The sequence below is a fragment of the Petromyzon marinus genome, unplaced genomic scaffold, assembly GCF_048934315.1.
Source record: "Petromyzon marinus isolate PM22_M1 ecotype Great Lakes invasive population unplaced genomic scaffold, UKy_Petmar_22M1.pri1.0 PM_G_Scaffold_124, whole genome shotgun sequence".
Classification (NCBI taxonomy): Eukaryota; Metazoa; Chordata; class Hyperoartia; order Petromyzontiformes; family Petromyzontidae; genus Petromyzon; species Petromyzon marinus.
In genome coordinates, this window is record NW_027422678.1 from 379,468 (window position 1) to 406,040 (window position 26,573).

A 26,573-nucleotide genomic window follows, 5' to 3' on the forward strand; every position below is an offset into this window, starting at 1 on the left:
TTATTTCTCTCTCTCATCATCATCATCACCACGGTGACTTGGAGATTAACTATTTTGTCTGGTATTACGGGAGGTCGTGGGTTCCATCTCGACCTTGACGATATCTGCTGCTGTATATTTGGAGTTTTCGTGGTAGTGTATAGTGTATTTTTACGCGTGTATAGTGTGGTGTACATATAAAGTAGTGTATCATGTAGTGTATAGTATACACTACACGATACACTACACCAGTGGCGTCGCTAGGATTGGTGTCACCAAGTGCGGTGACCCATGTTGTCACCCCTCATGGACCTCTGCCCGCACCAGACCATACAGAATCCTGAGTTTTTTGTACTGTTACTCGTACATCGTAATTCCCGTATATCACTGAATGCAATGGCAATATTAGTGACGTAAACAACGAGCAACATTAAAATTACACCTTTAAATGACAATATTGCCTTTAATTACTACTTCATTCTCAAAAAAGTTATTGATATAGGTTCACAAAAACTAAATGGCGCAATATTGTAGCTAAAACACCAGAAAATTTGACAAAATTCAGCGACTATAGAAACACCAGCAGTGACCGAAACCGGCAGCGCGTGCAGACGAAACCACGTGACTTTGAAGAGTCACTGTGATTGGGTAGTAATGACAGCTCTGACCGGGGCGCATCAGGTTAACAAGTAAATTAGCATAGAGTTTTAGCCTTTGTAGGTGTATTGTACACGTGTAGAGGTGCTAACTACTCACTGTTCGGTAACCTGCATGGCCACTAGGTATCAAAGGGGCAGTGCAGCGTTACCTCGGCGTACATAACGGTTGGGGTCAGACGAGGTGAAGTGGGTCGTAGCCACGGTTTGGTAAGAACCAATCAGACAGTTCCACGTGTGAATGTGGGATTGATTACACATGGCCACAAACGGGTATAAGAAGGGTGAGTTCTCTCCCTACACGAAGACCGAAGCCCGGGCTGAAGAAAGCCAGGACCCTGGACCCGGCCTCCCGGCCCTTCTGAGGGCTAAGGCTCGGCGTATCCAGTGGTCAAGACCCGCCAGGCCAGCGGTGGGTCTGATAGCCTCCCTAGGTCCAAGCCGGAGGACTGTAGGATAGCGGTAGACGTGTAAGTAAGTCCCGCCAAGACAGGAGGCTGCACCTCCTTAGGTTAGCAAGAGACTTGTGTGTAGATCCCACTAAGTCCGGAGGCTGTACCTTCTTAGGGTATCGGTTGAGGGGACCGTATACCCCTCTGTGTGTTAAGGACTGTGTAAGAGAAGACAATAAACAGAGTGTGCCTCGTAAGAAGTTTACTCGTCAATGGGCTGTGTACACTTACCTGCAGGGGCAGGCAGGGTCCAGCAGGGGCAGTCGCTATATCCCCAGCCCCAAAGCAGGAGGGGGCTACGGGGTGTCCTGGGATCCCCCAGAGCCCCCTCTGGAACTCTCTGGAAGGTGGGCGGAGTCAGGGGCTGACGCACCGGTGCTGGGTATAAAAGCCGGACCACGGGAAGGGTCCGGGGCCAGTCCAAGACAGAAGCCAGAAGACCGGCTGGCTAGTGCCCTGGGACCCCCTAGCCCCGCTGCCCTTGTAAGGACCGGGACTCTGTGTGGCTCAGTGGTGAGACCCTGGGATACCCCCAGCCCGACGTCTTTGTGAGGGCCGGGTCCGAGTGGGCCAGTGGTCGGAACCCGCACCTTGGCTGGGTCGGGTCAGTGCAGCCTCCTCTAGGGCACCCGTAGCCGGAGGACCCAGAGTTGTAGCCCCGTGACAGGGCAACGCTTGCCCGGAGGCAGTAAATCCCCAGGCAGTGGTTGGAAGGGCCCATCGCCCTGTGTGAGACTGGGACTGTACTGCCGGGTGTTTATGTTGCATAAAAGTGTCGCCTCCAAGATTCGTCTCCGACTTCCATAAAACCCGCTGCGCGTGTAAGCTGGACTTAGCTATACAACTGCAGGAATATATTTTTTTTATTAAAATAATATATTTATACTGAAACACTGCACAGAAATTGTACAGTCATTTTGGTGTCACCTCCTCTGATGGTGTCACCCTGTGCGGTCCGCACCCCCCGCACCCCCCTAGTGACGCCACTGCACTACACTCCTATGCACTACCCTATACACTAACCCATACACAACCCCTGTTGTGGGTGTGTGATCTTACTGATCCTAAACGGGCTACGATTTGCTAATGCGTCATAGTCATTGGGCGCGTAATGGGGCGGAAGCTTTACAAACGACAAACATTTGAGAGTGATGTCAGTCTTTATTAACACCGGAGGAATCCGAAGAGCTGTAAAGCTCTTGGTGTGTCACAGATGTCCAGTAGGGGGCACGGTGTCAGAACGTTACAACAAAAACAACACAAGACACAAACACAATAGGACTTTAACAGTATAGGAAAGGTTGATGGTCACTCATCCAGCTGTGGATTGACCAGTGAGGCCTAGTGGAGTCTGTTCAGTCAGGCCTAGTAAAGACCCAAACACCTCTATTATGGCTAGTAAAGCCTGTTTAGTAAGGCCTAGTGAAGCCTGTCCAGTCAGGCGTAGTAAAGCCTGTCCAGTCAGGCCTAGTGAAGCCTGTCCAGTCAGGCCAAGTGAAGCCTGTCCAGTCAGGCCAAGTGAAGCCTGTCCAGTCAGGCCTAGTGAAAAAGCCTGTCCAGTCAGGCCTAGTGAAGCCTGTCCAGTCAGGCCTAGTGAAAAAGGCTGTCCAGTCAGGACTAGTGAAGCCTGTCCAGTCAGGCCTAGTGAAAACAGCCTGTCCAGTCAGGCCTAGTGAAGCCTGTCCAGTCAGGCCTAGTGAAAACAGCCTGTCCAGTCAGGCGTAGTAAAGCCTGTCCAGTCAGGCCTAGTGAAAACAGCCTGTCCAGTCAGGCGTAGTGAAGCCTGTTTAAGCAGGCCTAGTAAAGCCTGTCCAGCCAGGCCTAGCAAAGCTGATGGTCATTCGTCCAACTCATGGGGGGTACCCCCCCCACCCCTACCCACTGCGCCCGCCCCGGCCTAGAGGCTCGACTCCTCGATGGGGGCGACGAGGAGGAAGAGTGAAGGGGGTGTCGGGGTGGAGAGACGGACAACGACGCCGGGGTCGGAGCAGAGGGGCCTGGCGGTGACAGTGGCGGTGGTGGTGGTGGGTGGAGGGGCGGTGACGGTGGCGGTGGTGGTGGGTGGAGGGGCGGTAACGATAGTGGTGGTGGTGGCGGTGGGTGGAGGGGCGGTGACGGTGGCGGTGGTGGGTGGAGGGGCGGTGACGGTAGTGTCGGTGGCGGTGGGTGGAGGGGCAGTGACGATAGTGGTGGTGGGTGGAGGGGCGGTGACGGTGGTGGTGGGTGGAGGGGCGGTGACGATAGTGGTGGTGGTGGTGGTGGGTGGAGGGGCGGTGACGATAGTGGTGGTGGTGGGTGGAGGGGCAGCTGTGGTGCCACCGCTGCCACCAGGCAGCCCCGGGTCAGTCCGCAGCTGCGCCAGACGCTCCTCCACGCAGTGCGCCGAGAGGCGAGCCTCCACATCCTTGTCCCAGCACTCCTCCATGGTGACACACAGCTGGGACAGTCCCTGGGAGTCACGCACCAACATCGTCACCACCACCGCTACCACCACCACCATCCCCACCAAGCCACCACCACCACCAAGCCACCACCACCACCACCAAGCCACCACCACCACCAAGCCACCACCACCACCAAGCCACCACCACTGCCACCACCACCACTGCCACCACCACCAAGCCACCACCACCACCACCACCACTGCCACCACCACCACCACCAAGCCACCACCACCAAGCCACCACCACCACCAAGCCACTGCCACCACCACCAAGCCACCACCACCAAGCCACCACCACCAAGCCACCACCACCAAGCCACCACCACTGCCACCACCACCGCTACCACCACCACGCCACCACCACCACCGCCGATAGCGAAAGATCAAAATCAATCACCGATTGACAGACCGGGAGAGACGATGGTAAATGTGACATCAGTCGTGGTCAATCCACTGCTGGATGAGTGACCATCATCAGAGGTTAAAATGCAACTCCAAATACAGCAGCAGACATCGTCAGGGTCTGGATCGAACCCACGGCCTCCTGTATACCAGGTGAGGTAGTCAACATCTCATAGCCACCGCTGCACCCTAGGAACATTGACCAGGAGGTGCGACAGAGGAGGCTAAGAGAGAAGGGAGACGACATAGAGGGAGGGAGGAGGGGAGGGAAAGAGTGAGTGAGCGAGTGACTCAGTGAGTGAGTGGGTGAGCGAGCGAGTGACTGAGTGACTGAGTGAGTGAGCGAGTGAGTAAGCAAGTGAGTGACTGAGTGAGCGAGTGAGTGACTAGTGAGTGAGTGACTGAGTGAGTGAACGAGTGAGTAGGAGGGTGAGTGAGTGAGTGAGTGACTGAGTGAGTGAACGAGTGAGTAGGAGGGTGAGTGAGTGAGTGAGTGACTGAGTGAGTGAGTGGGTGAGTGAGTGACTGAGTGAGTGAGCGAGTGAGTAAGCAAGTGAGTGACTGAGTGAGTGAGTGGGTGAGTGAGGGAGTGAGTGGGTGAGGGAGTGAATGAGTGAGCCAGTCAGTGAGTGAGTGACTGAGTAAGAGAGTGAGTGAGGGAGTGAATGACAGAGTAAGTGAGTATTGTGAGCGAGTTAGTGAGCGATTTAGTGAGTGAGTGAGTGAGCGAGTTAGTGAGTGAGTGAGTGAGCGAGTTAGTGAGTGAGTGAGCCAGTCAGTGAATGAGTGAGTGAGGGAGTGTGTGAGTGAGCCAGTGAGTGAGTGAGTGAGTGGGTGAGTGAGTGACTGAGTGAGTGAGCGAGTGAGTGAGCGAGTGAGTGAATGACTGAGTGGGTGAGTGAGTGACTGAGTGAGCGAGTTAGTGAGTGAGTGAGGGAGTGTGTGAGTGAGCCAGTGAGTGAGTGACTGAGTGAGTGGGTGAGTGAGTGACTGAGTGAGTGAGCGAGTGAGTGAGCGAGTGAGTGAATGACTGAGTGGGTGAGTGAATGAGGGAGTGACTGAGTAACTGAGTGAGTGAGTGAGCGAGTAGGTGAGTAAGCGGGTGAGTGAGTGAGCTAGTGAGTGAGTGAGAGACTTAGTGAGTGAGAGAGTGACTGAGTCAGTGACTGAGTGAGTGAGCTAGTGAGTGAGTGAGTGACTGAGTGATTGAGTGACTGAGTGACTGAGTGAGTGACTGACTGAGTGACTGAGTGAGTGACTGAGTGATTGAGTGACTGAGTGAGTGACTGACTGAGTGACTGAGTGAGTGACTGAGTGAGTGAGCTAGTGAGTGAGGGAGTGAGTGAGTGAGAGATTGAGTGAGTGACTGAGTGAGATGTCGACCGGGTGCTTGAGCCAGGCCTCCTGGATCGCTGGGCGGCCATTGCCGTGCACCACGATGTGCCGGAGCTCATCCAGCGTGGGGCACTCACCCACCTCGTCCTCAAAGGGAGCGCGGTGCTCACCCAGCACGCCTGGCACAACACACACAGACACACACACAGACACACACACAAACACAACACACAGACACACAACACACACAGACACAACACACACAGACACACAGACACACACAGACACACACAGACAACAACCACCATTCGCCACTAAGTGGCGGTGACGTCACCACGACGCTTGTGCCAGGCCATGTGCACCTTGAGGCCACGTGAAGTATCGAACGCCCGCCAGCAGGAGGTCACGGGGCAGACCCAGGTGCCACGGGTCGACTGACTGAGATGACTGAGATGACTGGCTGATGCACCACCTGTGCCCCCTACTGTGCCAACCTGCTGTGCTTTAGCCACCCGGCGCTCCGCTCGTTATTGTGAGCGTCGCTCCTCCGCCCTCCGTTGTTGTTAGAGGGCGACTACCTCCAACTGCCCAGTAGCGTCCTTCACGAGCCTCCTCCACAGAGGCCGATCTTGACACCGCTGGTACCAGTCATCGGCAAGTCCACTCAGCTCCACGTACTCCTGTACCACATCACTCCATCTCTTCTATAGCCCATGCCGCACCCGTTTAGCCCCCTTGATCCGGCCGAACAAAAACTGTTTCGGCATGCGGTGGCTGGGCATGCGTGCTACATGGCCCAGCCAACGCAGCCTTGCGTGCCGGAGGAGCTCACCGATGGGACTTTGTCCAGATCTTTCGAGGATTTGTGAGCTCCTCACACAATCCAGCCTGGTTAAACCCAGGATGGATCGTAGGCAGGCCACCCTAAAAGTTTATAACCGGGGGGTCCACGTTTCGCAAGCGTAGAGAAGGGAGGGAATGACCGTGGCCGAGAAGACCTGGAGATTCGTGCGGAGTGAGAGACCAGGTAGCTCCACACAGCGTTACGCAACCGATGAAAAGATATTGCCGCTCGACTGATTCGGAGTGAGACCTCTGCTGTTAAACCGGAGCCAGTCATGGGAAACTCTCCACTCTCTCCACAACTGCCCCGTCACCAATTGGGAGTTGTGGGGGTGGATTGACCGATGGTACAAAATACCCAGGCAGGTGCTTAGTTTTGGTGGGGCTGATGGTAAGGTCCTACCTCTTAGTGGCAAGCTCCAGGTTCAGCAGCAGCGCCTCCAACTCCTCCTCTGAGTGAGCAACTATCACCAGATCATCGGCATACGTAACATTGTTGAGCAATAGGGAGCCATCCCTTGACCGCACCCGGGCATCGATCAGCCTCCCATTATATCTGTACCCGATGGAAATTCCACCGGTACAGCTATTGAAGGCCTCATGAACTACGTGGTCAAAATAGATGTTAAATTATGTGGGAGCCAGAGGACATCCCTGTCGCACCCCAAGGTGTACAGCGAATGGCTCCGACTCCCAGCCACGTAGTTTTACCCGGGCCCGCTCATCATCATGAAGGTCCTTAATGATCGTGAGCAGAGGGTCAGGTACTCCAAAAGCACGAAGAACAACCCAGAGCCCAGGCCTACTGATGGTATCATAGGCCTTGACCAGGTCAATAAAGCAGAGATGTAGGTCTTGTTGGAATTCCCTACACCTCTGCTGTAGCAGACAGACGTAAAATATGGCATCAGTGCAGGACCGCCCTTTCCTGAAACCGCATTAGGGCTACGCAAGCCTCTCCTCAGCGTGCCTGGCAAGGCAATGTCGAATAATCCTTGCCAGGACCTTTCCCGGCACACTGAGGAGTGAGATGCCCCTGTAGTTGTTCCAGTCTGTGTGGTCCGCCTTCTTAAAGAGGGGGACCACCAGAGCATCCTTCCAATCCTGCGGAACCCATCCAGTGGTCCAGACTGTTGTTAAGATGTCATGTAGGGCAGTTTGTGCACAAACGCCACCCTCCCTCAGCATTTCGCTTGGGAGATCATCTCTGCCCGGTTCCTTTCCTGGTCTCAGACTCTGGATCGCCTTCAGTACTTCCGCAACAGATGGCACCTCAGCCAGCCACTCACAGGGGGTGACTTCTTCCTCCAATATTTGAGGCACCGCAGCCTCGCCAGGGTCATCCCCACTTTGTCCCATTTTCTTTTCCTGGGTGAGGGATTTCCCCTCCCCTAGGACCTCACAGAAATGCTCAACAAATCTGCAAACCTGTTCCTGGGGGTCAGAGATTGGATCACCGTTCTTTCCCTTAATGATGGTATTACACACACACACAGACACACAGAAACACACACACACACAAAGACACACGCACAGACACACGCACAGACACACACACAGACACACGCACACACCACACACACACACACGCACACACCACACACACACAGACACACGCACAGACACACACACACAGACACACACAGAAACACACACACACAGACCCACACACAGACACACGCACAGACACACGCACAGACACATACACACACAGACACACAAAAAGATACACACACACACACCACACACACAGACACACGCACAAACCCACACACAGACACACGCACAGACACACGCACAGACACACGCACAGACACACGCACAGACCGACACACAGACAAACGCACAGACCCACACACAGACACACGCACAGACACACCCACACATAGATCCCCCCCACACACATCACGTGGTGTCGGCACCGTGGTATCGGGGTGGGCGGGGTCGGCCAGCACCACGCCCCGGCGGCCTTTGTCTCCCCCGGGGCCACGCTGCCTCCGCCACCGCCACTCACCGCCACCGGCCGTGCAGCGTGTGGCGATCTCCCACAGAACCAGCCCCAGGGCGTAGACGTCGATGCGAAGGAAGGCGTCGCGCCGCAAGCAGACGGCGCCCTCCAGCAGCTCGGGGGCCATGTAGCGGAGAGTGCCGACCTGCAGGACGCGACGCTCGGCGTCACGTTCGGCGCGACGCTCTCCGGTCTCTTGGCGGGTAACGAACGGTGGCATCCGACGCTCGGTGTCTCCGCCGAGCCGCGGCGACGGCGTTTACCCGCGGGATGTCGCCGAGCGGGCGGCCCGGCTGGAGTTTGAGCGCCAGGCCGAAGTCGGCGATGACGGCCGACAGATCGCTCCTCAGTAGCACGTTGTTGCTCTTCAAGTCGCTGTGGGTAGAGATGGATGGGGGGGGGGTATTGGAGTGATATAATAACAAAAAGAGTTTCAAGATTAGATTTTTTTATTTTCTCTCATCGCGTTCGAGCGGTCGAAGGGTCAGAGAGAGCAGCGTGAGCAGCAAGCGGAGTCTGAACCCAAGGTTGGCAGGGGCCCCCCCCCCACCCACTCCGCCACCCACGGTGATCCGTGGGCGGCCTGCTACTGACATACCGATGGGCGATGGCTGGCTTGCCTCCATGAACGTGGTGGTGCAGATGGGCGAGGCCGCATGCCAACGTCTCGCCAATGTGGCACAGCTCGGCCCACGACAACATGGAGCACTTGAGGTGATCGGACAGGGAGCCCTGGGGTGATGAGAGGGGAGCAGCAGCAGTGGTGGTGGTAGTGGTGGTGATAGTAGTGGTAATGGTGGTGGCAGTGGTGGTAGTGGTGATGGCAGTGGTAGTGGTGGTGGCAGTGGTGGTAGTGGTGATGGTGGTGATGGTGGTGATAGTGGTGGTGGTGGTGGTGATAGTAGTGGTAGTGGTGATAGTAGTGGTAGTGGTGGCGGCAGTAGTGGTGATAGTGGTGATGGCGGTGATAGTGGTGGTGGTGGTAGTAGTGGTAGTAGTGGTGGTGATGGTGGTGGTAGTGGTGGTGGTAGTAGTAGTAGTGGTTATAGTAGTGGTGGTAGTAGTGGTAGTGGTTATAGTAGTGGTGGTTGCAGTGGTAGTAGTAGTGTAAGTCTTTGGATGAGTAGTCTATGGGTCTCTATGTGAGTAGTCTATGAGTCTCTGTGTGTTGCTCTTTTCCTCGCACTTTCTGTTTATAGGTGGCGTTGTATCGCCACTTTGGAAGGGTCTAGCCAGAGATCAATCGATCTAATTTTTGGTCCGCGTTTTGGGCAACTGAGAAAATGGGAGACGTCTTCTGGCGTTGCTTGGCACAAAGGGCAGCAGCAGTTTGGGACGTTTGGGTCGATTCGATGTTGGTATTCGGCTAGCACGGAGCAGCAGTCACCTGAACGGAGTCGAGCCGGTCTTGTGCGAGTTGCCCGGGTCTGGGGATTATTCATCGTCTGCTATGGGTGGGGGCCAACCCCCTAGCACGACATTGGGGGCTTGTAGGCGTTCAGGCGGTGCACGGTGGTGGCGGTGCACAAGTGGTTCTACATTGATTTGGTGGTGCTTTTTGGTGGAAGAGCGTTTAAAGTTTATTGCACGTTGGCGGAGCTGAAGTAAAGGAAGGTGGATTTCATTTCCCTAGCAGGTGCAGGGGGGGGCTCTGAGTAGCTTTGTGCAAGGATGCGTTGTCGAGTGGCATGATGCCGGATATTGATCGGTGAGAAGCTTGCAGTGTTCTTAAATCGGAAGAACTTTGGTTTCTTGGTGGAGATGGTCAATGGGCGCCACGAGGTGGCATCCTGTAGCTAGGCGAAGTGCCTGGTTTTTTGAGGTTTGGAGCTTTTGGTAACCTGTAGAGGAGTGGTTTGGGCACCAAATGGGACTGGCGTAATTGATGATGGGACGTCCAATGGCTTTGTGGGTTAGGAGTAAAGTCTCCTTTTGTTGACCCCAAGATGTGCCGGCTAAAGCTCGTAAGATGTTATTTCGGTTAACCTTTGCATGGACGTTTCTGCCGTGTTGAGCGAAGCTAAACATGGTGTCAAAGGTTACACCTAGAATTTTGGGGGTTTTTGCTAGTGGGAGGCGTTGGTTGTAGCAACCCGCCGGGGTGGTGTGCTTGGTGGTGGTTGCGATGATGCTTATGAAAATATTTTCAGAGTTATGTGCGGATGTGTGGATATGGTTGATGTTGTCGGCGAATAATGCTTCTGATTCTGAAGTAAAAAGTGGCCAGTTGTTTTTTTTTTAAAGTTGTAATACAAGCGATGTTCAGGAGTTTGTGAAGGCTTGGCGGCATTGAGGGTCAACACAATTGGTAGGTGGAAGGATCCAAGGGCCCTAAAGACTTGCCAGCCGATTGACGACAGGAGGTTTCCTGATGCTATTGAGATATCTGGTGAGGATGAAGGGCCAGATAATGGAACTCTGGTTTGATTTTCACCGAGTACCCCATAGGGGGAGCCGTTCAAGATATTTTACCCTTTTATCTGGCAACAAACCTGACACATTTTTGACAAGGAGTCACGTTTGCTTTGACCACAATACCTGCGGTCAGAATGCAAACAAAAAACACACAACTCTGATAATGTATTGGCACTGTACTTGAAATTGATTGGTCCACACCCGAGACAGCTTTCCTTAGAGCCCTCGTCTAACATGGGTGTTGGACCGCAGGTATTGTGGTCAATGCAAACATGACTCCTTGTAAAAAAAAGGTGTCAGTTTGTTGCCAGATATAAGGGTAAAAACCAATGATCATATTTTGATACTGGCAAAGGAGGTTCCAATGGTGTAAATTGAGTCGTTGTTTGGTAAAAGTCGATTTATCTTGAACTGATAGTTACGAGGGCAAGAACTGGTCGGTTGGGGTGTAGACGTTGATCACAGTGAGTGGGCCGAGATGGGATTTGATACGGACGCTTAAGACTTCTGTGGTGATATCGGAAGGAGGCATTGGGATTTTAATTTCTTCAAATTGAATGCTGTTATGGTCGGTCTCGACGGAGGAAAGTGAAATTTTGAAATTTGGGCGGTCTCTGGGAATCAATCCGCCATCTTCAAGCCTGGGTCCTCGGTCTCCGGTCTTCGCGCGCGTGGACCAGGCAGCGTGTTCGCTGTCCTGGTCCGACTTAGTAATTATCCCGTCCAGCGTGTAGATAGTCAGCCGTGGTGGTCACCACCCTAAGTATATATTCAGCCATGGTGGTCACCACCCTAAGTATATAGTCATCTGTGGTGATCACCATCCTAAGTATATAGTCAGCTGTGGTGGTCACCATCCTAAGTATATAGTCAGCTGTGGTGGTCACCATCCTAAGTATATAGTCATCTGTGGTGATCACCATCCTAAGTATATAGTCATCTGTGGTGGTCACCATTCTAAGTATATAGTCATCTGTGGTGATCACCACCCTAAGTATATAGTCATCTGTGGTGGTCACCATCCTAAGTATATAGTCATCCGTGGTGGTCACCACCCTAAGTATATAGTCATATGTGGTGGTCACCATCCTAAGTATATAGTCATCTGTGGTGGTCACCATCCTAAGTATATAGTCAGCTGTGGTGGTCACCATCCTAAGTATATAGTCAGCTGTGGTGGTCACCATCCTAAATATATAGTCAGCCATGGTTGTCACCATCCTAAGTATATAGTCAGCTGTGGTGGTCACCATCCTAAGTATATAGTCAGCTGTGGTGGTCACCACCCTAAGTATATAGTCAGCTGTGGTGGTCACCATCCTAAGTATATAGTCAGCTGTGGTGGTCACCACCCTAAGTATATAGTCAGCTGTGGTGGTCACCACCCTAAGTATATAGTCAGCTGTGGTGGTCACCATCCTAAGTATATAGTCATCTGTGGTGGTCACCATCCTAAGTATATAGTCATCTGTGGTGGTCACCATCCTAAGTCATTATCCTGTGAATGTTAACCTGTGGTAATAAACATGTTGCCTCCAAGATCAAGTGTGCACCTCGGTTAAACGCACTACATGTGTGTCTTTGTGCGTGTGTGTTTGTGTGAGTAGTCTATGAGTCTCTACGTGAGTAGTCTATGAGTCTCTGCATGGTGAGTGAGTCTATGAACCCGCTCGTGGAAGGCGGTGATGATCCACAGCTCGGCTTCGGCGTTCCCTTCCCGCCTCTCCGCGCCGATGAACTCCAGCAGGTTGCGGTGACTCAGGCCGGGCGTGCCGAAAATATCCACCTCGTTCTGCCACAGCCGTTGGTTCTGCTGAGCGTCTCGGACGAAGACAATGCCGATGACGACGGCGGGGAGAAGAGGAGGAGGGAGCAAACGCGTGAAGTTACCCAGTCCGAGGTCACGTCCAGAGGCGCAGAAGTCTCGCGGGGGGAAGCAGAAATGCACGCGGAGACGTGGGGTGACACACGTGGCGAGATCCGCAGACACACGCAGACACACGGGAGACACGCGGAGAAATGGAGACATATGGAGACGCATGGAAACACACGCAGACACACGCAGTGCGTTTCTGTGGGTCTCTGGGTTTCTGTGAATCTCTGAGTATGGGTCTCTGTGGGTCTCTATGGGTCCACTGTGGGTCTCTGTGGGTCTCTGTGGGTTGCTGTGAGTCTCTATGGGTCTCTATGGGTCACTGTGGGTCTCTGTGGGTTGCTGTGGGTCTCTGTGGGTCGCTGTGGGTCTCTCTGAGTATGGGTCTCTTTGGGTCTCTATGGGTCACTGTAGGTCTCTGTGGGTTGCTGTGGGTCTCTGTGGGTTGCTGTGGGTCGCTGTGGGTCTCTCTGAGTATGGGTCTCTATGGGTCTCTATGGGTCATTGTAGGTCTCTATGGGTCACTGTGGGTCTCTGTGGGTTGCTGTGGGTCTCTGTGGGTCCCTGTGGGTCTCTCTGAGTATGGGTCTCTTTGGGTCTCTATGGGTCACTGTAGGTCTCTGTGGGCCTCCGCCAGTCTGTAGAAACACGTGTCGTGTAGGGTCTGTGTGTGTGTGTGTGGGGTCTCACCACGGGCTGGACAATCTTCACCGCGACGATTTCAGACAGGAGCTGAGCGCGCCAGACGCAGCCGAAGCGACCGCCGCCCCTAAACTCCAGCAGGCGCACCGGCCGCAGCAGCAGCAGCGCCGTCAGGCTCACCGCCTCCTGTTGGCGAAGTGGACCGTCAGCCACCCTTGCTGCCGTTAACGGCAGAGACCCCCCGTCGCGTAGCCTCGACAGACCGGCAGGGCAAGTGACTACACTATACACTACTATACACTACACTTTACACTACATTATACACTACACTATACACTACACTATACACTACACCATTCACTACACTACTATACACTACACTACTATACACTACACCATACACTACTATACACTACACTATGCACTACACTATACACTACACCATACACTACACCATACACTACACTATACACAAGATATACAACACTATACACTACCATACTATACACTGCACTATACACTCAAGTTTACACGATACACTGCACTATATTCCACACTACACTATACACTACACTATCCACCACTTCACTATACACCACTACACTATACACTACTATGCACTACACTGTCCACTACACAACTATACGCTACACTATACACTATTATACACTACACTATTATACACTACACTATACACTACTATACATGACACTCTGCACTACACTATATACTAGTAATGAATTGGCCACGTCTCGTTTACGTGACACTAACCTTACTGATTGGCCGTGTCGGGTGGTGGTTGTTTTAACGAAACAACGTTTTTATTTGACTCAAAACAATTCTCTTTTCTGGAGGGGGAGTTGCCCAGCACCATGCCCGGCCGCCGTTGTCGCCCCGATGGCAATGCTCACACATCGCACCGGGTACTCATTTCAGGCTTAGTCGATCTAGGGGAGGCCCAGGACCGGTTCAGATAATCCACGCGGTGTTGGCCGTGAGCGGGAATCGAACTCGGGTCGCCAGGTTCATAGCGCAGCGCGCTAACCACTACACTGCCGCTCCCCACAGACACACACAGACACAACAACCGCCATTCGCCACTAAGTGGCGGTGACATCACCACGATGCTTGTGCCAGGTTATGTGCACCTTGAGGCCACTAGAAGTGTCGAACGCCCGCTGGCAGGAGGTCACGGGGCAGACCCAGCAGGTGCCACGGGTCGACTGACTGAGATGATTGAGATGACTGGCTGATGCACCACCTGTGCCCCTTACTGTGCCAACCTGCTGTGCCTTAGCCACACAGCGCTCCGCTCATTGTTGTGAGCGTCACTCCTCCGCCCTCCGTTGTTGTTGGAGGGCGACTGCCTCCAACTGCCCAGCAGCGTCCTTCACGAGCCTCCTCCACAGAGGCCGATCTTGACACCACTGGTACCAGTCATCGGCAAATCCACTCAGCTCCACATCCTCTTGTACCACATCACTCCATCTCTTCTCTAGCCCGTGCCGCGCCCATTTAGCCCTCTCGATCCGGCTGAACAAAAGCTGTTTAGGCATGCAGTGGCTGGGCATTCGGGCTACATGGCACAGCCAACGCAGCCTTGCCTGCCGTAGGAGCTCACCGATGGGACTTTGTCCAAATCTTTCAAGGATTTGTGAGCTCCTCACACAATCCAGCCTGGTTAAACCCAGGATGGATCGTAGGAAGGCCAGCCAAAATGTTTCTAACTGGCGAAGATGTTCCATTTGGGGGGGTCACGTTTCTAAAGCGTAGAGAAGGGAGGGAATGACTGTGGATTGGGAGATCATCTCTGCCCGGTGCCTTTCCTGGTCTCAGACTCTGGATCACTTTTAGTACTTCCTCAACAGATGGCACCTCAGCCAACCACTCACAAGGGGTGACTTCTTAAAATATTTGGGGCACCGCAGCCTCTGCAGGCTCATCCCCATGTCGAGGGATTTCCCTTCCCCCAGGACTTCACAGAAATGCTCAGCAAATCTGCAAACCTGTTCGTGGGGGTCGGAGATTGGATCCCCGTTTTTCCCCCTAATGATGGTAATAGGTATGGCGCTGCAGGTTACTTTTTTGATGGAGTTAAATAGGGATTTGTGATCGCGGGCCATTGAGGCAGACTCCATCTCCACAGCAACCCGCGACCACCACCCATCCTTTTAGCGCCTCACGGCTCTCCGAACCTCTGAGCGAAGGCTACGGTAAGCCTCCTCATTCTCTGACGTGGGATGCTGTAGACAATTCGAGTGGGCCTGTCGCTTTATCTCAACTATCCTGAACACCTCCTCTGTCAGCCAGGGTTTCTGGGAGGTCTGGACCGCAGTCACAGTCCTAAACCTCACCCATGTACCCTAGACATCTGGAGGAGTGGGGGACGATGCTAACCCCAGCCGCAAGCGATGATTAAATTCTTGCTTGCAACTTTCATCAGCTAGCTGAGACCAGGCCACCTTAGGTTGGAATGGGGTCCTGGGTGTATACCCACCACCCGAGTGGAAGAATGGCAGGCGCATCTTACAGATGACAAGTCGATGGTCAGAGGGCAGATCAGCTCCACGGTAGGTCCTGGTGTCAAGGACATGGACCCACATCCGCTGATCCGTCACTATGTAGTCCAGCAGATGTTCTTGCTTGGACCCGGCATGCGTCCATGATGTTGTGTGGATGCGCCGATGCCTGAACAGCGTGTTGGTAATTTAAAGCCCATGGGCTGCACAAAAATCTAGCAGCCTCCTACCGTTGTTATTGAGCTGATCTGGCCCATGCTTTCCAATCACTCCAGACCAGGTGCCAGCATCATGACCAACTCGGGCATTAAAGTGACCCAACAAGATGACTCTATCCCGAGGGGCCACTTTAGCCAGCACCTATGACAGGAGGTCATAGAAGGCATCTGACTCATCGACCTTGCCAGCATCCCTCCACGGATGTTCGTCTTCGGTGGGGGCATAAGTAACCCTGACCACCACTCCTCGCCTCCGGTTGATGGGAAGGCGAGCCCAAAGTAGCCTGGGGCTTACAGCTTCCCACAAATCACCGCCACGCTCCCACGCCCCCTTCATTCTTTTGTTCAGAAGAAGAGCCACTCCCTGTTGTTTAGTAGTCTCCTCCCCGAGTAGAGGACTGTCCACTCCTCATAGTGGCAGGAGCCATAGCTGGTCCACCGGACCTCCTGATTGCCACAGAGATCCAGACGGTACCGGCCCAGCTCCCGACAGAGGAGTGGCAGCCTCTCCTCCGCAGTGAGCGTTCGAACATTCCACGTGGCCATCCGTAGTGGCTTTTTGTTGTTTATGGAGGAGCCCCGAGGGTAAAGAATCAATCTCCTGGCTCCGCCAAATGGGGTTTGGCCAGGAGACGTCAAAGACGCCTGTCCCCCCGGGGCCTCCGGCACAAGCTTATTAATTAGATATTTTAGACATGGTTTAGTGGTAATTTATTGAAGGTGGAGGGGTTACCAGCCCCTCGCACCCGTCCAGAGCCCCCATTTAGCTGCTGTGGTGGCCACAGACGCAATGAGGGGAAAGGCCAATCGGAATTGGCCCTCCCCCCACGGCACTGCCCATGACGTTGCCCGTCCGGCACCACGAGGAGGGAGGGGGTTGTTCTGCCAGACACAGACACACACACACAGACACACAGACGCACACATAGTACCACCACCACCTGCGGAGGCGTTGTGGCGTGCGTCAGCTTGCGGCATCGCCGGTACATCCACACGGAGAGCAGCAGCAGCAGCAGGAGCAGCAGCAGCATCGTGACGGCCAGCAGGGCCACCGGCGTAGGGCACCGGCCTGGCCACCGGCGTAGGCTGCTGAGTGCCCTCTGCAACAGGAGGCTCAGCTGTGAAGCCACTCACAGGGGCTGCTCCCATAGACTGCAATGTTAAAGGCTGCCATAGACTTCAATGTTAAATCCTCCCATATACTTAAATGTTAAAGGCTGCCATAGACTTCAATGTTAAAGTCTCCCATAGACTTCAATGTTAAAGTTTCCCATTAACTTCAATGTTAAAGGCTCCCATAGACTTCAATGTTAAAGGCTCCCATAGACTTCAATGTTAAAGGCTCCCATAGACTTCAATGTTAAAGGCTCCCATAGACTCCATTGTTAAAGGCTCCCATCGAATTTGAAGCTTTCGTGACTGCAGGAATCCATACTCTTTGGTTCTTTCGGCAAAGTCACGTAGGTATAAAATAAAATAAATCACGACGTCATCAGCTACCATTCCTGGATGTTTTGATCGAGAAGAGACCTGATGGCTTGTTGGGACATTCGGTCTACAGGAAAGCCACCCACACGGATGCCTATCTAAAGCCTGACTCCCACCACCATCCAGCCCAGAAGAATTCCCTCGTCAAAACACTACACCATAGGGCCCGTTGCATCTCCGACCAGCACCACCTAGCCAGTGAGTTGGAGCACGTACACCAAGCCCTCAGGATGAACGGATACTCGGACCGTACATCTGCAAAGATGTCTCCCCAGCCATGCGGAGACAACCTTCTGAGGATCCAACCAAGACCATCACTTTACTGTACATAGCAGGGGTTACCAAATAGATTTCCAAAATCTTAAACAAGCACAAGATCCAGGTTCGTTTCAACACAGTACACAAAATCAGTGATTTAATCCCATCTGAAAGGGATGTGATTCCTGACATGCAATACCCTGGTGTCTACAAACTGAGTTATGGTTGAGGCAACAGTGACATTGGGGAAACGAAACGACATGTCTCGGACTGTGTTCGTGAACACAAGGTAGATCTGAAACACGGTAGGACTAATACCTCTGCCGTTGCCGATCATTGTTTTAACGCTGTGGGTTCACACGAAATTGATTTTTCCAAGACGGAGGTACTCTGCAAACCTACCGGCTACCTTCAGAGATTTGTTCATGAAGCCATCCAGATACATAAACACAGACACAACTCCAACCAAGAAGATGGGTACAAACTGAGCAATCATTGGAAGGACGTTATTAACCAGGTACAGTCTTAACTGACTGTGATGTTTCCATCCTACCTGCCTATGTCAGCTGTTATTTCCGACTCTCTGTGTGTATCTCTCTATGCATCTCTCTTAGATATCTCATGCTCACATGTCCTTTTGATTGCACTCTCATGCTCACATGTCCTTTAGATTGCACTCTCATGCTCACGTGTCCTTTGCATTGCACTATCATGCCTTTGGATTGCACTAACATACTCACATGCCCTTTGGATTGCACCCGTTGGGTTTGCACGCATGCCTTTGGATTGCACCACTCTTCGATTTTACAATAACATCACGCTAATCTCTCACATTAACATCGCCACTTCCATGCCCTCGTCGAGGAGGCCACTCTCCTATCTTAAATTTCGATTTAAAGCTTTTGTGACTGCAAGGATTCATCTTCTTTGGTTCTTTCGGTAAAGTCACGTAGAATGAGAATAAAATAATAAATTAATAAAATAACACAATAAAATTCTCACGACGTTTCGGCCACAACACAAGTGGCCTTCTTCAGGTGAAAGGAACAGACCTGTCGGGACGACAGAGCTTCAATGAACGTTGTTAAGATTCGTAGCGTCTTTTAAGCTGGTTTACAGAAGTGAGGCACCTTGACCCTTTCAAACCTTGACAAAGGTGCCTCACAATTTAAGGCCACACAAGCAATTGTTTACTTTGAGGCTAAAGCAACCTATTAGTTAATGATTCCTTAACACTGCGTTTTTTGTTTGCCTCCACGAGTGTGCAAGGACTCTAAGTTATATTTATTTAACGATGAGTGAATGTATTTAATAAACACATTTTTCTAAAAAGTAGATTTGTTTGCAAAATACATTAATTTATTTAACACGCAAATTTATAATTAGATATCACTATCAAATTATTTTTTCATTTACTGCTTCATAATTTATTCAATAAAAATAGTTTATTGAATAAATATATCTCTTTCCTTTCTTTTTTCCTTTCATTATTTTCTTAAACGAGGATTCTTTATTCATCCTCAGTTTACATTCTCTCAAGGGGAGCTCTGTACAGAAGCGCAGCACCACAGTCAGGTAGAAATTGAAGGCAGCAGGAATAAAATGGCCACCTACGCAAAGGTCGCAGCTGCCAATCTGCCTGGAGTCACGAGGCCCCCCACTAGGGCCTCTCCTCCAAAGCGAACCCCCCCAAGCGCGCAGCGACCACTGCCGCTGCGCGAGAACGGCATCCGCTGCTACACCTCGAGCTCCGTCACGATCGAGGCGTACGTCGAGGCCCTGGCCGCCATCGTCCCGCCAGCCACCATCACCCACGCCTCGAAGGTCAGCGGGAAAGCCGTCTTCTTCCTGACGACGAAAAAGGTGGCAGATGCGGCCGTCGAGAAGGGGATGACCGTGGGGGGACTCCACGTCCAGCTGGAACCCATCGCTTCGGTCGCGGCGCGAATAGTCGTTTGGAACGTGCCGCCCTACATCCCCGACAAGGCCGTGTTGGAACACGTGTCCAAGCTGGGCACCATCGTGGTGCCAGTACGTGCCCTGGCACTGGGGTGCAGAAATCCTGCTCTCAATCACATTTTATCTTTCAAGAGGCAGGTGCACGTCCTGCTGACTACCGGACAGCAGGAAGAGGGCTCGTTTGTCATTGTCAATGCAGGCATTGCCCATAGACTGTTTTATGCCAAAGATTGCATCAGATGCAATCTTTGCAAAGAAGAGGGGCACTTACGAAGGGATTGCCCTAAACCAACGACGGCGAGGGTCGGAGAAAAGAGCGGGGAGGAGGGAGGCAGAGCAAGGGGGGCAAAGCAGCAAGAGCCCCTATTGCAACAAGCCCCCCAACAGCCCACACCGGGCCCGCGAGCCACGAATCCTCCTACACCTGAAGTCGTGGCCCCAACTTCGCCGCCTCAAGGAACAAATCGCAAGAGGAAGAATACAGAAGGACCCGGATCTCAAGGGTCAAATTCAGAGGAGGAACCCCTCCCAGACCTCGAACAGGAAGAAGCGGTGAAACCCCCCACACCAGGGGAGGAAGCAGAACAGCTGCCAGACGCTGAAGACGCGGTTTTTGCCTTCCCGGATGCCACGCCGAGTGACGCGTGGGCGGCGAGGAAGAAACCCGCCAAGAGGAAGAAGCAGCGTGCGTCTGGGGAAGGGTTTCTACAGCAGGAGACCGTCGACGATGAAGGCGACATCACCACGGAAATCGACCCGCCTACTGTTGTCATAGAGACTCACTCCCCACCAGCTATACAGGAAGCCCTTGACCAAGAGGTAGAAGTTGGCAGAGAGACACTCACCAAGGGCAAGGACGAAATGGATGGGAATGAGGAGGAAGGTCCCCGTCCCACTGCTGATCCAAAACCAGCGGAAGAGACACCGGGCCATCCACCCGAAGAGCCTGAGCAGGAGCCATCCCTGGCCATCCCTGACACTGGGGGAGAGGACGCTGCTGGGCCATGCGCCAGCTCAGCCGCTGCAGCCCTTCTAGCGGAGCCGGACGCCGAGGAAATCGATTCAGATCGGGACGACTGCTTCAGCATGGGGAGCGAGAGCAGCCAGGGGTCTACACTCCTTGACCCTCAGACTCCCCTGATCTCCTCGGAAGATCTCTGGAAATTCCTCGACGAGACCAACATGAGGAAAGACAGAGCAGACATTGCCTTGGCTCGATGGAAGGACAGCAAGGCAATAAAGGCCTCTGTGACTCAAGCAGAGAGACTCCTTGCCAAGCAGAGACTCGAGTCCCGGGGCAAGGAGAGGGCAAAGCTGACATTTTTCCGCAAACAAATTATAAGGTGGGAGGCCACGGGGGAAAGGAATAAGCAATGCCTATGTACATCGGCTCCCTGAACGTGAACGGGTGCAAGGAGGCAGTGCGGAGGTTTTCCGCAATGTCTCTTGCGAGGAAACAGGCTGCCTCTGTCTTCTTCATTCAGGAGACGCATCTCACGGTCGAGGACGAGGATGACTGGAGGAAGGAGTGGGGAGGGGACTCCTTCTACAGCCACCTTGACAACACCTCCTGTGGAGTCGCGACCCTGTTCGCTAAAGGGTTTCATCCCGAGCTCATCATCCACACCCAAGTGGTGAAGGGAAGGCTGCTCGCGGTAACGGTCAGGGTGGGCGATGTCACCACCCACCTACTGAACATGTACGCGCCTGTGACCAACAAGGAGAAGATCCCGTTTCTGCACCTCCTGAGGAGGCACCTGGCCGGGATTCCGGACGACGAGTGCGTGATTGTGGGTGGCGACCACAACTGCACACTTGGCGCCCTGGATCATTCGGGGGGGCAGCCGGGGGGAGTAGGGCCTAAGAGGGAAATGCAGAGACTCCTGGAGGACGCCGCCTTGGTGGATGTGTGGCGCATACATCACCCGGGCCAACGCCAGTTCACGTACATGAGGACGAGGCGCGATGGCTCGGTGACGCAGTCCAGGCTCGACAGATTTTACATCTCTAAGAGCTTTGTGATGTGCGCCATAACGACTGGCATCAGGGCGGCACCCTTCACGGACCACAACCTCATCGTGCTCCGTGTCAGGCTGGAGAGGGCCCGTGAGGGCGCGTCCCACTGGCATTTTAACAACTCACTGCTGGAGGATGGCACCTTCTTAGAAATGTTCGAGGACTTCTGGGAAGAGTGGCAAAAAAGCAAAACGCAGTCCGACTCTCTGGCCCAGTGGTGAGATATGGGCAAAGTGCACACCAGGCTGTTGTGCCAACAATACACCTGGGGGAGCACGAGACTGAAGAACGTGGACATCACCGACATGGAAGCCCGAGTCCTCAATTTGGAGGGTCGCCTCGCCGAAGACAGCGACCCTGCTCTTCTCCAAGAATACGAGGAGAATAGGGAGCGTCTCAAAGGGCTACATGAGGAGCAGACGAGGGGAGCGTTTGTGCGATCCCGGGTGAAGCTCATCACGGACCTCGACACGGGATCCCCGCTTTTCTACTCCCTCGGGAGGCAGAATGGGAGATACAAATCCATGGAGTGCCTCTTTGATGGTGACAGTGTCCTGGTGCACGAACTCCAGCAGAAGTCGACCATCATCAGAGACTTCTACGGCAACCTGTTCTCCCCTGAAGAAACATCGGAACCGGCCCAGGCGGAGGCATGGAGTGGTCTACCCACCCTGGGGGAAGACGGGAAAGAGCTGCTAGAGCAAAAGCTCACCAGGACTGACCTTGACGCAGCTGTAAGAGGACTGGCCCCGAATAAATCCCCAGGGTTAGACAGGCTAACAGGGGAGTTTTACGCCGCTTTTTGGCCATACCTGCAGGAGGACTACAGAGAGGTGCTGGAGGAAGCCTCAGTCGCCGGGGTGATGCCTCAGTCTTGGAGGAGGGCGGTGCTCACTCTGCTTCCCAAGAACGGAGACCTGAGGCACCTACAAAACTGGCGTCCGGTGTCCCTCCTGAACACAGACTACAAAATATTGACGAAGGCTCTCTCCCTGCGACTGAAAGGGGTGATTGCACAAGTCGTAAACGGGGACCAGTCCTACACCATCCCCGGACGAACCATCCACGACGGCATCTTCCTGGTCAGGGACCTCATCGCGGTGTCCCAGAGGTTGGGCATCCCAGTCGCGTTTCTGGCTCTTGACCAGGAAAAGGCTTTTGACAGAGTGGACCACAAGTACCTGCTGGGAACCCTCAAGACCTTGGGTTTTGGGGATGCCTTTGTCCGAACGATCTGCCTACTCTACACCAAGGCGGAGTGCATGATCAAGATCAACGGTGCCCTCACTGCCCCGGTCAAATTCGAGCGAGGAGTGAGACAGGGATGCCCATTGTCGGGCCAACTTTATGCCCTGGCATTAGAGCCTTTCCTGAGTCTCATAAGGCGGAGACTCAGCGGCCTGGTGCTGAGGGAACCAAGCGTCAAGTTGGTCCTGACGGCATACGCCGACGACGTCCTCCTCATCCTGCGCTCCCTGGCTGATGTCGCCCTGCTGCATGAGTGCCAGGAGGTCTTTTCGAAGGCCTCCTCATCAAAAATGAACTGGCAAAAGTGCAGCGGCCTGCTGGTTGGAGCGTGGGACATGACCGAGTGTCCCGAGAAGGCAAAAGCCATCAATTGGAGCACAACATCGCTGCACCACCTGGGAGTGTTCCTCGGACCAGAGGAGGAACCACCGCAGAGGAACTGGGTCGAGCTGGAGGAGAAGGTGAAGGAGCGGCTGGGCACCTGGGGTCGCCTGTGCAAGTTCCTCACCTTCAGGACAAAGACGTTGGTGGTGATCCAGCTGGTGACGTCCATGCTGTGGCACCGACTCTTCTCCCTGCACCCCCCCATGAGCCTTGTTAACGCACTTCAGAAGCGAGTCCTCGACTTCTTCTGGTCGGGTGGAGGACACCGGGTCGCGGCTGGGGTCCTGGCCCTGACACTGGACGAGGGCGGTCACGGGCTGGTGTGCGTGCGGAGTCAGCTGGCCACCTTCCGACTGCAGGCGGCGCAAAAGTTCCTGCACGCCGCCCCTGCACCGGCCTGGAGCGTCACGGCCTCCTTCCTCCTGAAACAACTGGGGGGTCTGCAGTGCTCAAAACAACTATTCTACATGGACCTGCAGGGCCTCCCACTGGGACAGCTGCCACCCTTCTACAGAAGCGTCCTGCAGATATGGAGCTCCCTTGCCGTCAGGAGGCTGAACCAACCGCGATCCGCCGTGGATTTGGTCTTCGAACCGATCCTCAGGAACCCACAGACAAAGCTGCCATCCACCACCACCACCCCTGGAATGGAGAGGCACCTCGCCAACGCACGGCTCACCAGGATGGGAGATCTGGTGGAGCCTGAAACACGGGGCCGGTGGCTCGGACCAGCAGACGTGGCTGCAAAGACAGGGCTGCAGCCGCTCCGGGTGGCTGCCCGGATCCTGGCCGAAGCCAAGGGGGCCTTCTCAGCGGCAGCGGGGAGAACGCCCCCCATCGGCGTTGAGGATGACGAGGCCCCTCTCGATCCCCCTCCACCGGAGCTCTCAGTCGTGCCACTGCATCGTCAATGCCGACAAACGAAGGCGGATCACAACCTGTGCCAGCTAGAAGACCTACCGGAGGTGGCCTTCGCAAATGTAAAGAGGAAGGTGCTCTACTCCTACATGGTCCGGTTCCACCAACAGGACACCCTGAGGAGCCACAAGGACCATGCCTGGAGGAGAGCCCTGCCCTGCGTCTCTCCGGAGAGGCCTCGCTGGAGGCAACTCTACTCCAGCCCGACGTACAACCGCATCGGCGACCTCAGCTGGAGCATCGCCCATGGCACCGTCACCACCAACGTCTCCCTGGCGCGCTTCACCGACACGTCCCCGGAGTGCCGGTTCTGCGGTAAAGTGGAGACGGTGGTGCACCAATACATGGAGTGCAAGAGCCTGGACTCGCTGTTCAAGGTCCTGAGAAACATCCTCCTAAGGTTCAGCCTCCACTTCTCCCCGACGGTCCTCATCTTTGGATACCCGAAGGGCGACGGACCCCAACATCTTCAGGGGCTGGTCAACGTGCTCTTCGGCTACGCCAAGCTCGCCATATACAGGGCGAGGAAGGTGGCCCTGGAGGGGCAACGTCCAGCCAGCAGCCTGGGCATCTTCCGCACTCTGGTCGGAGCCAGGGTGTGGCTGGAGTTCCGCCACGCGCGGCTGACCCACGCCGCGCCGGCCTTCAAGGAGCAGTGGGCGCTGGAGGAGGCCGTGTGCTCGGTGGCAGATGACGGAGAGCTCTGCATGCAGATCTAAGCTACCCGTCGGAGGCCATTTGACTGTGGGAAGGGCTGCGTGCAGATGCAGCACTTGTCATAGTTATAAAGAAAAGAGAGAGAGCGCGAGAGAAAGCCAAATGGAGTAGGACGAGAGAGGGCAGAGAGAGAGGGGGGGCAGAGAGGGGGGTAGAGAGAGAGGGGGGCAGAGAGGGGGGTAGAGAGAGAGGGGGGGCAGAGAGGGGGGTAGAGAGAGAGGGAAGGGGAAAGGAGGGAAGAAAAAAATATATATTGTTGGGTCTTTCATTTAAAAGGGGGGGGGTTTACATAAAGCAAAGCATTAAAACAAAACAAAAAAAAACGAAATGATGAACGGAGCAAAGTGCCGACTACACCGAGCATCTTCTTGTTTCCTCTGATCGTAAAAAAAGAGAGAGAGAGCGAGAGAGAGCGAGAGAGAGAGAGCGAGAGAGAGAGCGAGAGAGCGAGAGCGAGAGAGAGAGCGAGAGCGAGAGAGAGCGAGAGAGAGAGAGCGAGAGAGAGAGAGAGAGAGCTTGAATGGCATCAACTCTCCCGGCCTCACGAACCATCTCCAGCGTCTCTCCCGGCTCGAAACTGACCGTGGGCCCTGGGCCGTAGGGCGAAGTCGATGTTACAGAGGTCCCTGTCACAGCAGCAGAAGTAGACGAACGGGTTGCTACTGGACTCCACGCACTTGCTCCTGGTCACAGTGGGAAACCGTGAGGGGGACGAGGGAGCAGGAGGTGGGGGGGGAGGAGGAGGTGGTGGGTGGGAGGAGGAGATGAAGGTGAGGAGATGGTGAGGAGGAGGAGGAGGAGAAGGGGAGATGGTGGGGAGGAGGTGGGGGGGAGGAGATGGTGGGGAGGAGGAGGGGGCTGCTGTGTGCTGGTCTGACCGGTCTGCCTCCTCACCTTCCACGGCAGTCGTGGACCCAGCAGCCCTGACGCTCCAGCAGGATGTCGCCCGACACGTTGCGCCACGCCGCGTAGCAGAACCCGCGACGACTCTCCCCCTCCTCCTCCCCCTCCTCCTCCTCCTCCTCCCCCTCCTCCCCCTCCCCCTCCTCCTCCCCCTCCTCCTCCCCCTCCTCCCCCTCCTCCTCCTCGCCGCCACCGCTGCCGACACCGTCACAAACCACGGTGCCTCCGGCCGCCGACCGCCCCCCCACCGCCTCCTCCTCCTCCTCCTCCGCGTCGCCGTAGCGGCTGAAGGAGAAGCAGAGACGGTGGCGGCGCTGCTGCTGCTGCGTCTCCACGGCCGCGGGCGGCCAGGCGAGCGCCAGCGACGAGGGCGCGCCTAGAAGGGGTCGTCCAGACGGGGGTCGAGCCGTGATCCGTCAACCCCGCGGGTGTTGCCTTGTACCACCACCACCACTCCCCACACTACTACACACAGTGACCTAACCACTGCACCACCACTCCCCACACTACTACACACAGTGACCTAACCACTGCACCACCACTCCCCACAGTGACCTAACCACTGCACCACCACTCCCCATACTACTACACACAGTGACCTAACCACTGCACCACCACTCCCCACACTACTACACACAGTGACCTAACCACTGGACCACCACTCCCCACACTACTACACAGTGACCAAACCACTGCACCACCACTCCCCACACTACTACACAGTGACCTAACCACTGCACCACCACTCCCCACACTACTACACAGTGACCTAACCACTGCACCACCACTCCCCACACTACTACACAGTGACCAAACCACTGCACCACCACTCCCCACACTACTACACACAGTGACCTAACCACTGCACCACCACTCCCCACACTACTACACACAGTG

At 54.5% G+C, this 26,573-nt stretch overlaps 1 protein-coding gene across 1 annotated transcript; it reads right to left on the bottom strand.

The window, feature by feature from the left end:
• Positions 1-2,241: 2,241 nt before the first annotated feature.
• Positions 2,242-25,767, bottom strand: LOC142909539 (activin receptor type-2B-like). The gene is made up of 10 exons (XM_076059759.1): positions 25,668-25,767; positions 25,356-25,456; positions 16,727-16,885; positions 13,097-13,234; positions 12,200-12,343; positions 8,717-8,850; positions 8,382-8,493; positions 8,125-8,263; positions 5,316-5,446; positions 2,242-3,536 (listed from the first exon to the last, which is right to left on the bottom strand). Exons 3-10 carry the CDS (start codon positions 16,814-16,816, stop codon positions 2,985-2,987), a joined length of 1,440 nt encoding a protein of 479 aa, XP_075915874.1. The 5' UTR covers positions 16,817-16,885; positions 25,356-25,456; positions 25,668-25,767; the 3' UTR covers positions 2,242-2,984.
• Positions 25,768-26,573: the final 806 nt, after the last annotated feature.